At 42.7% G+C, this 13,760-nt stretch overlaps 2 protein-coding genes across 2 annotated transcripts; both read right to left on the bottom strand.

The window, feature by feature from the left end:
* On the bottom strand, positions 1–1,138 carry LOC148101020 (uncharacterized). The gene is made up of 3 exons (XM_087846751.1): positions 602–1,138; positions 388–569; positions 1–94 (listed from the first exon to the last, which is right to left on the bottom strand). Exons 1-3 carry the CDS (start codon positions 1,136–1,138, stop codon positions 1–3), a joined length of 813 nt encoding a protein of 270 aa, XP_087702877.1.
* A 5,008-nt stretch (positions 1,139–6,146) lies between these two features.
* LOC102779621 (odorant receptor 131-2-like) lies at positions 6,147–7,085 on the bottom strand. The gene has a single exon (XM_087847622.1). It carries the CDS (start codon positions 7,083–7,085, stop codon positions 6,147–6,149), a length of 939 nt encoding a protein of 312 aa, XP_087703748.1.
* Positions 7,086–13,760: the final 6,675 nt, after the last annotated feature.

Below are 13,760 nucleotides of genomic sequence, written 5' to 3' on the forward strand. Positions count from 1 at the left end.
TCAGGGGGCCGTCCATGACAGCAATGACCAGGCGACGCAGAGGCTGAAGCTAGACCAGGCGAAGCTGAAGACCCGGAGGCTGGACCGGACGGAGCTGAAGGTTCGGAGGCTGGACCAGGCGGAGCTGAAGACTCGGAGGCTGGACCAGGCGGAGCTGAAGACTCGGAGGCTGGACCAGGCGGAGCTGAAGACTCGGAGGCTGGACCAGGCGAGGGTGGCGCTGCAGGCGACGGCGTGGGAACCGCAGGCGGTGGCGCCGCAGGTGACGGCGTGGGAGCCGCAGGTGGTGGCGCTGCAGGCGACGGCGTGGGAGCCGCAGGTGGTGGCTGGACGGGCCCCTCGGACCCCCCAGCGGAGGCAGACGAAGGCTGGACGGGCCCCTCCGACCCCCCAGCGGAGGCATACGAAGGCTGGACGGGCCCCTCCGACCCCCCAGCTGACGAGGCAGGAGGCTGGACGGGCTCCTCGGATCCTCCAGTGGGAACAGACGACTGGAACGGTTCATCGGACCCTCCAGCAGGAACAGACGGCTGAAGCGGTTCCTCGGACCCTCCAGCAGAAACAGACGGCTGAAGCGGTCCTTGGACCCTTCAGCGGTGACGGAAGATGGCTGGAGCCGTTCTCCAGAACCCCCAGCGGGAACAACAGGTGGCAGAACAGATGATTGAGGAGAGGAGCGACGGTGGCGTTGTTTCCTTCTGGATGAGGGAACTGAAACTGGTGGAGAAACGGAGACCTCTTCATCGTCCGACCACATAGCTGCCAGGAAAAAGGCAGGTGAACAGACAGGTGAAAGAGGTCCCGGCTGGTGTGTGACAGGAGAGGAAGTCTGTGGTAGCGTTGAGGAAGGTGGTGAGTGTGTGTTGTCCTGGGGCGGCGGTAAAGAAGTGGAGGTGGAGGTAGAGAGAGCAAGCTCGCCAGCCCTGACTTGCTCCCTCCAGGCAGCTATGGAGCTGCCCAGCACAGTGTCCGTAGAAAGCTGAGTAAGCCGAGGGTTGCTCCGAATGATGGCATCTACAGCGCTTAGCCCAACTGCCATGGTCCTCAAATCGTTGGCCTGAGCAATGCGGTCAAGGAGCTTAATCATCCGCTCCATCTCAGCGTTGAATTCAAAAGCTGAAGAGTCTGCGGGGTCCATGTTCTGGTCATGATCTTCTGTCAGGTTAGGGCTGTGTGCAGGCAGGATTGGAAGTAGAAGGACTCAATGTGCAGACACTCAGAGGCGGAAAGTGACTCAAAACTCTTTTATTGCTGGATGGCAAAACGTGGCAAAACGTGGCAAAACGTGGCAAAACGTAACAAAAATCCAAATAAACTTACATGAACAGGCAGACGGAACACACAGCATAAATGAGAGTAGATCACAACACAGACACAATGAAACGCAGGGCTTAAATACAGAGAGAGCAATCAGGGAATGGGTAACAGGAGGGAAACACAGCTGGGGCAAATCAGGCCTAACGAGACAAGGGGAAACAAAACCAGACACATTAACATCAGACATGGACTTTCAAAGTAAAACAGGAAACATAACACAGACTCACAGGTAGGCACTATAACAAAAGGGAACAGAGACGTGAGACCAGGGCAGACACAGACACTGACTGGACGTGGGGATACAGCAGACAGGGGAGACAGCAACTATGGAACACAGACAGAAAACCAGAACACTAAAACTCTAACCAAACCCCACCCAGAGAACCTAAACTAAGAATAATCCTAAAACCCATAAAGGAAAACTAGAATATAATGAAATAAAAAAATCAAAGAACCAAAAACACAAAACACTGGGTTGACGACCCAGGGACCCTAACAGTCTGTTGCTCATACTCTACAAAAAACATGCAGTTTCCTGTCAGCCTGGGACCTAGTCTCAAAGCTGGCCTTTTATACATAAAACAATCTAATGAGCAGATACGCATTAAAAAAATATTTCTCTATTTCTTAACACTAGTCACGGTTTTTAAAAATAAATTCCATGTACGACAGCTTCCCCCTGCCATATTCTCTAGCTTTGAGGTGCAGCTTCTTGAGCTGGTCTGCTCCTCCCTGATTCTCTGTGCTGTGTTGTATTGTCCACCGAAACTCAATAAGGATTTTATCTGTGGGTTCGCTGACTTTCTAGGAAACCTCTTTGTTTGTTAAGGTAACCTAAAGTTATGACTGTATTCTCATCACTGGTGATTTTAATATCCATGTTTGTTGTGAGTTGGACCCGCTGTCAAGGACTTTCTTTCCCTTATAGACTCTTTTAACCTTACTCAGTGGGTCAGCAAACCAACTCATATTAAGGGCCACACGCTTGACATAGTACTGTCCTACGGCCTGGACATTTGCATCACGGACATTTACAACCCTGGGATTTCTGACCATTTCCCAGTTATGTTCAATGTCAAAACGTGTAATGTGGAGCTGAAATGTGAGGGTCCTGTGCAAAATGTGCGTATGATTAATTTGGAGACTATTGTCCAGTTCTCTACGGCCCTGACCAACTCCGCCTTCTACGATGCTAACTGTAATAGAGCTACACCGGTTAACGAACTCATTAACTCTTTTATCGCCACTTGTACTTCTATCTTAGACCATGTGGCCCCCTTAAAGACTAAATGCCTCAAACCGTCCCGTCAACCATGGCTGAATGACTGCACCCGTACTCTCAGACGTGAATGTCGCCAAGCTGAGAGGAGATGGAAGAAAGACAAACTTCCGATCTCCTTGGACATTCTTCATAATTGCCTGAAGAAATATCAGAAGGCTGTTAAAACCACAAAAGCGTCTTTTCTATCAGAGATAGATTCCTTCTCTCACCCAACTGGTCGCAGCAGATGGACTCCCCTCCCTGAGCCTGGTTCTGCCATAGGTTTCTTCCTGTTAAAAGGGAGTTTTTTCTCAACTAATTTTTCTCAAAAATTTTCGGGAGAGCAAATATAAGGTGACCTTTTCCAGATTACAATGGGCTGAGGAGAAGCCATCTGTGGGAACCTCGGAGTTCCTGTCTAAAAGGATTGCCGCGTGTCAATCCAGACCAAAAATGATAAACAATTGTTTTTCTTTTGTGTGAATGAGTGAATGTGTGTGACTGAACTGCGATGGACTGACGACGTGGACTAAAGGTTTGACTGACTTGACACACTTGTAAAAAATACTTGCAGAGAAACATAGCAGGAAGTTAAGACACGGTTTGCTTGGAAACTTTGCACTTGCAGAGCAACAGTTTTTTGTACAGGATGTTCATGATCAGATAAGAGAAGAAGAGAGCTTCTTAAAAGGGTGTCAAAAGTGTCGCTTACCCAAATGAATAACATTGAAAATTATTTATATATAAATGATTTTTTTATACACACATTGCAATTGTGCTCATAGGAGTTGTCACTCGGTCAAGTGAAGGTCAAAAACGTTGTTCAGCGTGACTGACTGAACTGATATATTGTAGGGAGGACCTTGAGTGCCGATGGATAAATGCCAACACGCTTATTTCATTTCATTTCATTTATTTATTTATTTCACGCTTGGTACAACAGTTTCCACAGTTAGTTCTTTCAGACAAACCAACCACACTTTCTATCAGTAAAGCACTGCAGGCATGTGTGAAAAGGAGCAGGAAGAAGAAAATATTCTTATTAAACCCTGCCTCCTATCTACAGTCCAACTTATATTGCAAGTGTGCACCAAAAGTCAAGGAACAAACTAACATGGCTGTAGCTCAGGTGGTAGAGCAGGTCATCTACTGATCGGAAGGTTGGTGGTTCGATCCCTGGCTTCCCCAGTCTGCATGCCAAATATCCTTGGGCAAGATACTAACCCCAAATTGCTCTCCGATGCATCCATCGGAGTATGAATGTGTGTGAATGTTACTTAGAAAGCACTTAGAAAAATGTGCTTGTGCGAATGGGTGTGAATGGGTTAATGTACAAGTTGTGTACAGCGCTTTGAGTGCTCAGAAAGAGTAGAAAAGCGCTATATAAGAACCAGTCCATTTACCATTTACCATTTATACACATAATTAGGCTAATCCTTTTGATTAGAGAGTCCCGAACATGACAGGTTGAACCAAGTTTGAAGAATTGAGAGAACAATTGATGAACATAATAGGTTATGGAGGCGTAGCAGGGAAAGGTGTTTTGTTTCTTTTTTTTACAGGAGATTTCAGGACCACAGCGACCACAGGGGTTGGCGAGAATCCAGGAAGCCCCCGACCGAACGGAACCAACCAGAGAAAGGGGAACCCGAAAAAGAAGCACAGAGCACAGAGAACCACAGTTCCAGAAAGTGTGTTGTTTAGGAGATTAAAAGAACGGGAGTAAATTTTTGAAGAGGAAACAGGTTAACTTTATAGAGGCTGTTTCCAAAGAGTGACAAAAGTAATGTAGGACCTTTTACCAGAAAAGCTGAGTATATCTGTTTTTAGTTAACAGTAGTTATTGAGGGAGTCAGTTAGTTAGGTTAACTAATAGAATTAGTTAAAAAGGGGAAACTGTTAAGAAATAAATATATATATTCTTAATGCTTATTTGCTGATTAGATTGTTTTATGAGAGGCCCAGACTTGAGTGTAAAACTAGGTCGCAGGCTGAAAGGAAACTGCATGTTTTACAAAGAATATGAGGAGCAGACAGAGAGTGAAACTAAGTTCAGAAGGGTAACGGGTTGCCCTGGCAACAGACAGAAAGGGGAAGTTATTGCAAGCTGCACAGGAAGTAAGACACAAAGAAAAGAGGAACGGAGTGAAAGGAGTTGTTTGTATCAAAACTGTGTGTGACGTGTGAAGTACCAAAATAAAACCTATATGAGACACATTTTTAGCTTCTAATGTCAGAGATTCTGCAACTGGCTTTGGGCTGTGCAGGGCTCTCTCTCTTCCAGAAGATGATTGAATAAAGAATTATAAATGTTGTGACCACTCCTGGGTCGGGTTTTCTCTGTTCTATCATGGGGATAAAAGAACCGGGTTTAATATTGGGCAGCGCTGGTTAGCAGAGTTTGACTGAACTCAAAAGCAATTTATTCGCTCGGTGTTTGCAACCTTGTCACATGATGATCACTAATGAGTGATGTTAATTTCTCTTTCACTGTTACCCACTAGTTTGGTCTTCTGTTGTTCTTAGTGAATGAAGTAATGAATTACATTTCTAAAGAACTCCGTTATAGAAAGTAATTAATATACTAATATACTTTACAACATAGTTACCAGGTACCTGACATGAATTCTTATTTTAATGAAAATACAGACAGGGAAAGTGGGATTTTTTTAAATTAATTTTTTGGGGGTGCATAACATTAGCTGGCACAATGTTAGCTTGGATTTGACCTCTGAATTCAACCTTGTCATGCGATGACTTCAGAAGATCAGGGTTGAGGTAAGGCAGTATAGGATGAGATTTTATCCAGGTGCCAGTCATGCACCCTCTCTTCTTGTGTTTTCACTTCTTTGATGAAGGAGATTTCTTCTCAGATGATAAAATATAGATATGATTCATATCTTGAATTTGAAGGTGTACACACAAATTCAAATTGGTTTCTAACGGTTCTATGATTTCTCCTCCAGCTTTATATATGAAAATGTGATAAGGCAGAATGTGCATCTCACATCTCTGGAGTACGGGTTGGCCAAGGGGAATGATTAGCTGAGTGGAAAAATATAAGTGACTGTTGAACTGGGAGTGGGGAGTGTAGATATATTTGTAGCCTCAGTATCGCTCTGCGTTGGTTGAAAAGAGTGACACAACACATGACCAGAGTGACACCTGATGATGTCCCTCATGAAAATGGCAAGTGTTTAAATCATGCATGTTAAGCATGATGGTGTTATGGAGGTGAAAATGTCTATATATAACAAATGACTATATTAGGCCCGGTGGTATGATGGAAACACTAATTCTGAAAAAAAAAAAAGGTTAGTCATTGGTCTGAGTCAAAGTCAAGGTGACAGTTTACTTCGGCAATGACTTTAATTTTCCGATCAGCAGCAGGATCAAGAACAAGAAAGAGTTTGGCAAAAAGCTGGAATTTTCTATTTAAAAATAATTAACAGTGTACTCCAGTCTGGATCAGTTTAATATGAGAGGTGTACATCTTGCAGAAACCCAGCAGATAATCTGAGGCTTACTTTTATTAAACCATTTCAGATTCCAGGTGAAATATTACAAGTTACTGACTTCGTTTCTGATGACAGCATAGGTGGTACATGAGGACAGGTCTGATGGTCTGATCTCTTAGCCCATAGACTAGAGAACTCAGGCATCTGGGTAAGATAATAAAGCACAAATAAAATACATTCTGAACCCATGAAAATATTGTCATTGTTACAGTTCTTGAAAGGGCTGTGAGCAAAGGGTTATTAATAGTAGAGGAGAGACTCAGGCACAGCTGCATCATATTCAGCAGCAGAGTGTTTCGAGCTCTACGTGCTAAAGCTTTGTTTGCAGAGGCCAACCTGGCAGCTAATATCACACTGATATAAGAAAAAATGACTGCCACACCAGCTGATACAAACACTAAACATGTGAAAGCGGTATCATATTGATCAGACCTTGTCCCGAGTAATAGAGCTATTTTAGAACAACTGTCTTTCATCTGCAGGTTTTTCAACACTTCAAATGGGAAAAAAAAGATGAGTCGAGTGAGATTATTTAGTGAACTGATAATCCAAATCACAATGATAGCAGCCCCTGTGTTTCTGATGGTGATGATGGTAGGATACCTCAGTGGGTAGCACACAGCTACATATCTCTCCAGAGGCATCACCGAAAGGGTGAGAGGGGAGATCCCAGTGGTGAGATTGGCCAGCAAGCTGAGACATACACATACAGGATATGGCAATTTTACTCTAAAAATAGAGAGCAGGAAAAGAACCTGACTCTGTGCCAGCTGCACAGTGTCTGCAAAAAGGAGGTTATACAGAAGAATGTAACGGGGAGTGTCACGAAACACCGGCTTACTCCTCAGTGTGAACAACATGGTCCCATTAAGGAAGAGAAAAATAAAAGATGGAACTGTTGACAGAGTGGAAACAATAATTACCCTCAGTAGGTCCTGATACTGCACTTCAATAGACATGTTAGTGTAAGACTGAGATACATTTGACATTGCAGAAAATTTATGACATGTAAAACATAAATCTGTTGAAGTCAATGTAGCACAGAATCCCAATAATTGCTGTATTCATAAAGGAGAAAAAACATTAAAATATCTCACAAAAGCCTGGTGGTTGATAAAAATCCCAGTCCCACAAAAAGATTTTACTGTTCCTACCGGCAGTCATCAGGTCAGGATCTGTGTTTGCCCATTGTTGGCAGAGCTCTTCTACAGAGTTGGTCTGACATTGCATACAATTTATTCGTTCTGTCCTCGCAACCTTGCAGTGTCATGTGACACTCAGTTGCAGTGTCACATGACAATGATCACTAATGAGCAATGTAAACATTCTTCTTTGCTTTTGCCCATCCCGTTTGGTTCTGTAGCCATCAGAATTTCTGTCTAAAGGCCAAAGAAGATGCCCAACAGATTTACTTTGGCAAGTGGATCATCACGGCCTTGCCATATTGGTCCAACTTTGTTATTATTATTTGTTTATTTTATTTTCAGTTCTTACAGATTGGACAGATATGACTGGGGGATAGGAAAGGGAGAAAGAAAGTAAGAGAGGGAGGGAAAGAAAAACAGAGGGGCAGAGGGACAGTGAGAAGGTGCACATAAAAAAATTAACCGGATCACTTGATGAGAAAAGAAAAAAGAACAAAAGAAAAAACAAGCATAAAAGAGATCAACATAATAAACACAACACGATTACAATAATCTAGCTACGTATAAATTACAGTAAATACTAATTATTGAATGTTATGGTGCATTACGCAAGACCGAGAGTGCACAGTGTACTTTGAGGTAGCAGCCAAGAAAGGCGTAGTTTGTGTCTGTGAACACCCTTGTTCACAAGCAGCCACCAGGTGTAAGTTGGTACACACCTGAGCGCCCAGTCCAGGACACCAAGAACCACCAACGTACCGACATCTGAGGGCATCAGAGTGTGGAAAGGAGAGAAAGGCCTACATATCTTGGAGGGCCTGAGGTGTTCCCAGAATTGTAGAGTCTAAGACCCAACCTGACATATAGACACAGACGTACAGGAACAAACAGACAGAAATGTGTCCCACCCTCATGCACACATATACAAATACTCGGCACTCAAACAAAGCGGAGACAGACACAAATGGACAGTCTTCCCAAACATACCCTATACCCCAGGGCCAGGTAGCCTTGCCCCCAGAGAAGGAAACTGCACCTAGACCCAGGAGATGTTACCCTTTTCCCTGGGGTGGAGACAAGCCGACCGTCCCCGGCTCCACAGTAGCAGGGAGGCCCCGCATCCCAGACCTCTGTCATGGTCTGGGTGAGTGCTCAAACTTTTCTGCGTCCTGGTGATTCCACCTCAGGGGGCGGCCCTATTTCCTTGTCATCATTACACCTGAGAGTAATTAGGCTGCAGGCTTTTTATGATCAGCGTTCTCAAGAACTCATCGCCAGAACGTCTGCTAACTCACGTTGGTGAAGGCTTCTATAATCAATGAAGAAACATAGTCATAGATATTCTCGTGCTAACGTTATTTTCTGTCCTCACAGTAATCCACTGGATATCGCTGCTCCCCACTGCGACACTGGCCCGTTAATCCGCTGATCAACTCGCAGATCCTCCGCACCTCTTTACCTACCTGCCCCCTTGCCCAGCCTCAGATATTCACGGAGTTATTCTCTGGACTCTCCTGTTTTTATATTCGGATCACTTACCCCCCTCCACGCCTTGTTTCCTCCAGCAAAAAAGTAAGACCGGTTACATTTCACCACACTGTTGTAACGGCTGGAACACCTCCTCACACCTGTCTCCCTCATTACAGTGTTTTTGCCACATAATTCCTCTCTGGCTTCATTTCACGGTTGCTGCTCCACATGTTATCTGGTGTCGGGTTCCCCTCTTTGGTCCACGACAGCTCAAAGACTCCCTCTTGGATCTCACCACCCATTTAACCGATTAACTAGTACCTCGTTTTCAGTTCGTGTTGTTGAGCCTGTTAGAGTCTAAAGTCTCTTTCATGTCTTCGAAGCGTTTGAATGTGTGTCCATAGGAACACAGTGTATTTTCGTTCATAGTGCCTTCAAAGAAGAAGTGTAGTTCCCTTAGTATTGCGGCTAAATGCTCGCTCATAGTGGTTTTTAATAGGAAAAGTTAAGTTGCGCTCTCAGCATGGTAGCTGTAATCTCATCTCCTGCGTCTTATTTAAGAACTTCTAGTTTAGAATCTTTTGCCACCTAAGTCGCTCGCTCTTAGTTCATAGTGGATGTGTCTGACGTGTTTTTGCATCCTTGTACATTTAGTGTTTCCATGCCAGACCCTCTTCATTGAATGTAACTTTGCTCCACAGAAGTTTTATGGTAGACATATTCATATTGGTATCTAATAAATGATTAATTCTTAGATTTTATCGAACGTTAATTTATAAATTGTTTCTGTCTTTATGTGTTTGTTTCAGATTATGCAAGATGAAATTATTCAGTCAGCAAGACACTTGCTGCAGTTGCTGATATCATCCAACCGAACTGCTGCTGTGATGAATCATAATACAAGGTTTACTTTAGCAAGACTTATGAGTTAATGCTACATTTAACTAAATTGTTATATATTTTTTGTGTCCAATATTGTCTCCATATGATTTTGTTTTTTGCAACATCTTGCAGAGAACAGAGTCAAGGTGGCCAAGGTACCAGCTTGGTCAACCCTGAAAGACCAGGTGAAAAAGTCATAAACTAAACACTCTGCGTGGAATTTAGGATGCAACTTTATCTTACCTGCTCTACACTCAGGGCTTGAATTACAACAACAGTCAATCACATAAAAAAATATATACTTTTGGTAGTTCTGTGTCTCTGTCTCTCTCCTCCAAACCCAGATGGCTGCTGGTACTGAACCGGGTTCTGGTTCTGCTGGAGGTTTCTTCTTGTTAAAGGGGAGTTTTTCCTCTGCACTGTCACTTCATGCTGCTCAGTGTGAGGGATTGTTGAGGTTGAGTCCATATGTCCTGCGAACAACTGCTGGGCAATGACACCATGCAATCTTCTGGGATTCCTTAGATAGAAAACCTGTGAACTGCACTTGTCCTTGGTCTTCACAGCTCACCTTTTTACTGTTTATTGAATCAAAATGCTCCAGTGACATGGATTCTACATTGTAACTGATGTGATGTTCTATGAAGTGGTTTTAATTAAAAAAAAGGCAAAAATTAGTTTGTTTCTTTATTCAATTTTTGAACAGTGAGACTCAGTCAGTACATATTCAGTAAATGCAAATTATTTACACGGCAGTGCACTACAGGCATAAATCTAGACCCCTAGATAAAACATTATGGCATTATAGCAGTGACAACTCCTCCACAGGAGCAGGTGGGATTTTTCTTTTTTGAGGCTCCTTTTACCTGTCACTACAGATGGTCTGTTTATGTTTTGATCAAGAGCCTTTTTTTTGGGCAGCTGAAGAGGAGAAGTCTATCTTACGGCCAACCACTGACTATCTTGGTCATATTACCCAGCAAAACCCAGCATGCAGGCTCATCTGTAACAGTCCTTGTGCCACAGATCAACACTGTTGCTTCTACATTAAACAGAAGAGCAGTGACATGGCTGCAGGTCTCCGCGACTCCGGCCTTACAGGTGCAGTGGGCGGCTTCAACCTTCCCTGTGATGCTCACAGTGACCCATGGCTGCAATGCTGGTTCATTCAGTCTTTGAGAGTGCAGCACCTGAAACACACAAAGTTCATTTAAAGACAAGAACTATGAGCCAAGGCCGACATAAATGTGTTTAATCTACTTTATCATAAATGTAACAAAGTGTTTAGAAAGTTAGCACATACATGTAATTTTTCATTTCTTTATGTGTCCATCTATAGAACGCTGCATGTTATAGTGTAAATCTGCCTGTTCTCTGTCAGAAACCTGCCTGCAGAAAATGAACCTAAAGGATGTAATGCAAGGATGTCATCACTTTAGAGATGGAGAAAGCATAAAGTGACAATTATGAATCACTTAATATGATAAGGAGATTCTGCAGGTCATTAATCAATGTATAAAATTAAAATAAAATGTATTTTTAGTGACACAAGAGACAAATATGGAAGCAAGATGTATAATCGCTCAGTTTGGGGAAATTGTGGGTAGCCTGCAAGGGCCTCAACTTCTCCATTCCCACAAGGTGCAACAAATGGGCACAGCTGATCTTCAACAGTGGAACATCGGCCAGTTACTTCCAACTTTAACGCAGCTTGTAGTCTTGGAGAGCAGCACACCAAAACTGCATGCACAACTTCTGCTAACAGTGGAAACGGATTAAGAAATCCATGCAAACAGATTTATAAACCGAAAGAATATTATTTTACAGGATTAATTATCATATCAGCCGCTGGCTGATCACAAACCCTGAGGGTGTATACGAGAAGCAGAAGAAGCAGAAGGAATATCCCGTTTAAGTTTAGATAGTATTTGTAAAGATACTGACCATATCCTTTTCTGAAAGTGTGGATATAATGGATGGGGTAAGGTACTGGCATGCTACAACTTTATAGTTGTTAAATTCTGGGCACAAGTATACATACCCATCTTGTACATGTTTTTTAATATTATTATTATTATTATTATTATTATTATTATTATCCTACCCAATTACATGTTTCTCTTAATCAGAGTATGCTGTTTTAATGACTTTACAATATCATTTACATTGTGTTCCTTACATTTTCCCTAATTGTATGTTATATTAATCCTATATTTCCGTTTTAATATTTCTAATGTTTGCCTTGTTTTCTTCACTGTCTGGTCTGCCTCTGTCTCGCCTGTATGGATGCGTTTACACCTAAATGTCCCCAACAAAGGATGTTTTAATTCACCACTATTCCAGTGAAACACGAGTCTCCCATCTTGCTGCTACCGGTCTCGAGTTTTTGTTCACCAAAGCACACACCAACTCCATACTGACGGACAGATCACTGCCCTTTTGCCGCCTTGTCTGACCGTGTTTTGTGGCTTTGGTTCACTTCACCTCACTCTTCCCCTTTCTTGTCATTAAATCAGGCCGTTCTGCAACCATGGCAGCCATTCACTCTATGGCTTTACTCATAGTGTATTTTACCCCTTCACCAAAGGCCGTTCTCGTTTCCAACATTATATTTGCAGTGTTCGTCTATCTATCAATATCTGCGGAGTATTTTTTTAACGAGTATCCTATTTTCTGAAGCACAGCATGTAAAGGGTAGCTCGGTTAGCAGGATGCTAGCAAGTAGCGCTTAGTGAGACACGCCTCAGACGAGTTGAGCGAAGACCCCGTCTGTGTACTTTATACGTGAGCAACGGATTTAAATAAAATTAACGTTGCAAAAGACAAACTTGAAGATAAAAAACAATACACTTACCGGAGGACTGCCAGGGTTTGCCGCTTCCATCTTGCTGCTCCTAAATTCAAAACTGCCTCTGCAGATAGGCAGGAGAGGCGTGGAAATTGTCTTTGAGTTAGTCAAACGTTTTCCTTAGTTTGAGTAGATGATAAAATAAAATAAAAATAAATGGGATTTTAAGTAGGACTCGGCATTCTGTAATGATCTCTATTTAGGAGAAAAACTTAATCACTCACCTTTAAACAGCTCTCTTTTAGGAGACACACTGCTGGCTAATGGTGTCATGTGATCAAACAGCGTAATTTAATTGGCTGAGAGCCGCTCGACTCGATCTAGTGCTGATTGCTCTGGCTTGGGTCAAAAGTTCATCACTTTTGCAGGTGAATTTTTGCAGGTGAATTTTTTGCAGGTGAATTTTGGAGGATAAAAATTCAGTGTTATAAATTCAATGTCTAAAAATACTTGAATTCTGATGACACTATATTTCTTCCATATAAGAGTGTTTTGCCAAATGATCTTAGAGTTTTGAGAATGTAATTTCTGTTTCGAGAAATGAGCCAAACCAATGGAGAAAAACTGTAAGGCAGGAGTAGCATCTTTCATGGCACCCGAAGTTCTAATCCCCATAACATATTGTTATACTAGGAACCAAAACTTTTCTGTGATTAATCTGGCAGATTTAGGGTTTTTTGTTCAGTGATAGGTTGATTCTGCCAGTTAGGTTTGGGTTGTCTTCTTATTTTAACAGAGAGAGTTTTTCTATACATGGACATGTCCAGAACTGGGCCCAATATTTTTGTAACAGTGCACTTAGAGGAAACCTGTCAGCTGTCACCCTTATGGTGATGATGTTTTATGTTTTGACGATTTAATAATCAGCTCTCTCTCTCTCTCTCATTTTTGTTCTAAGCAGACCTGCAAGATTGAGTAAACAGCGCTGTAAAACAGTTTTGTGAGAGCAAATATAAGGTGAGCTTTTCCAGATTTCAATGGGCTCAGGAGAAGGCTGCCTGTGGGGACCCGATCAGAGTGTGAGTCCCTGTCTAAAAGGATTGCAGCGAGTCAATCCAGTCCAAGATCATAAATAATTGTTTTTCCTTTTAAAAATGCTGACGTGATCTTGCTGGTGATGGAGGCTGGAATAGCTCGCGCACGGGACTCCACTATCAGCAATATCTAGTTTGAATGCAGGTGAATGAGTGTGTGTGACTGGACTGACGATGTGGACTAAAGTTTTGACTGACTGGATACTGAGACAAAGACTGGCTGTGATTGGGTCATTGTTGGGAAATGGTAAAGTGGAAAAACACAAGAAAAAGAAAAAAGGGGTT

This window comes from Neolamprologus brichardi, chromosome 10, assembly GCF_056152115.1.
Source record: "Neolamprologus brichardi isolate AB-2024 chromosome 10, ASM5615211v1, whole genome shotgun sequence".
Classification (NCBI taxonomy): Eukaryota; Metazoa; Chordata; class Actinopteri; order Cichliformes; family Cichlidae; genus Neolamprologus; species Neolamprologus brichardi.

Coding starts and splice junctions, on each gene's coding strand:
- LOC148101020 (XM_087846751.1), bottom strand. CDS start 1,138: ATGGACCCCGCAGACTCTTCAGCTTTTGAATTCAACGCTGAGATGGAG. Junction 570..601: donor AACGGCTCCAGCCATCTTCC/GTCACCGCTGAA, acceptor GGACCGCTTCAG/CCGTCTGTTTCTGCTGGAGG. Junction 95..387: donor TCGTATGCCTCCGCTGGGGG/GTCGGAGGGGCC, acceptor CCGAACCTTCAG/CTCCGTCCGGTCCAGCCTCC.
- LOC102779621 (XM_087847622.1), bottom strand. CDS start 7,085: ATGTCAAATGTATCTCAGTCTTACACTAACATGTCTATTGAAGTGCAG.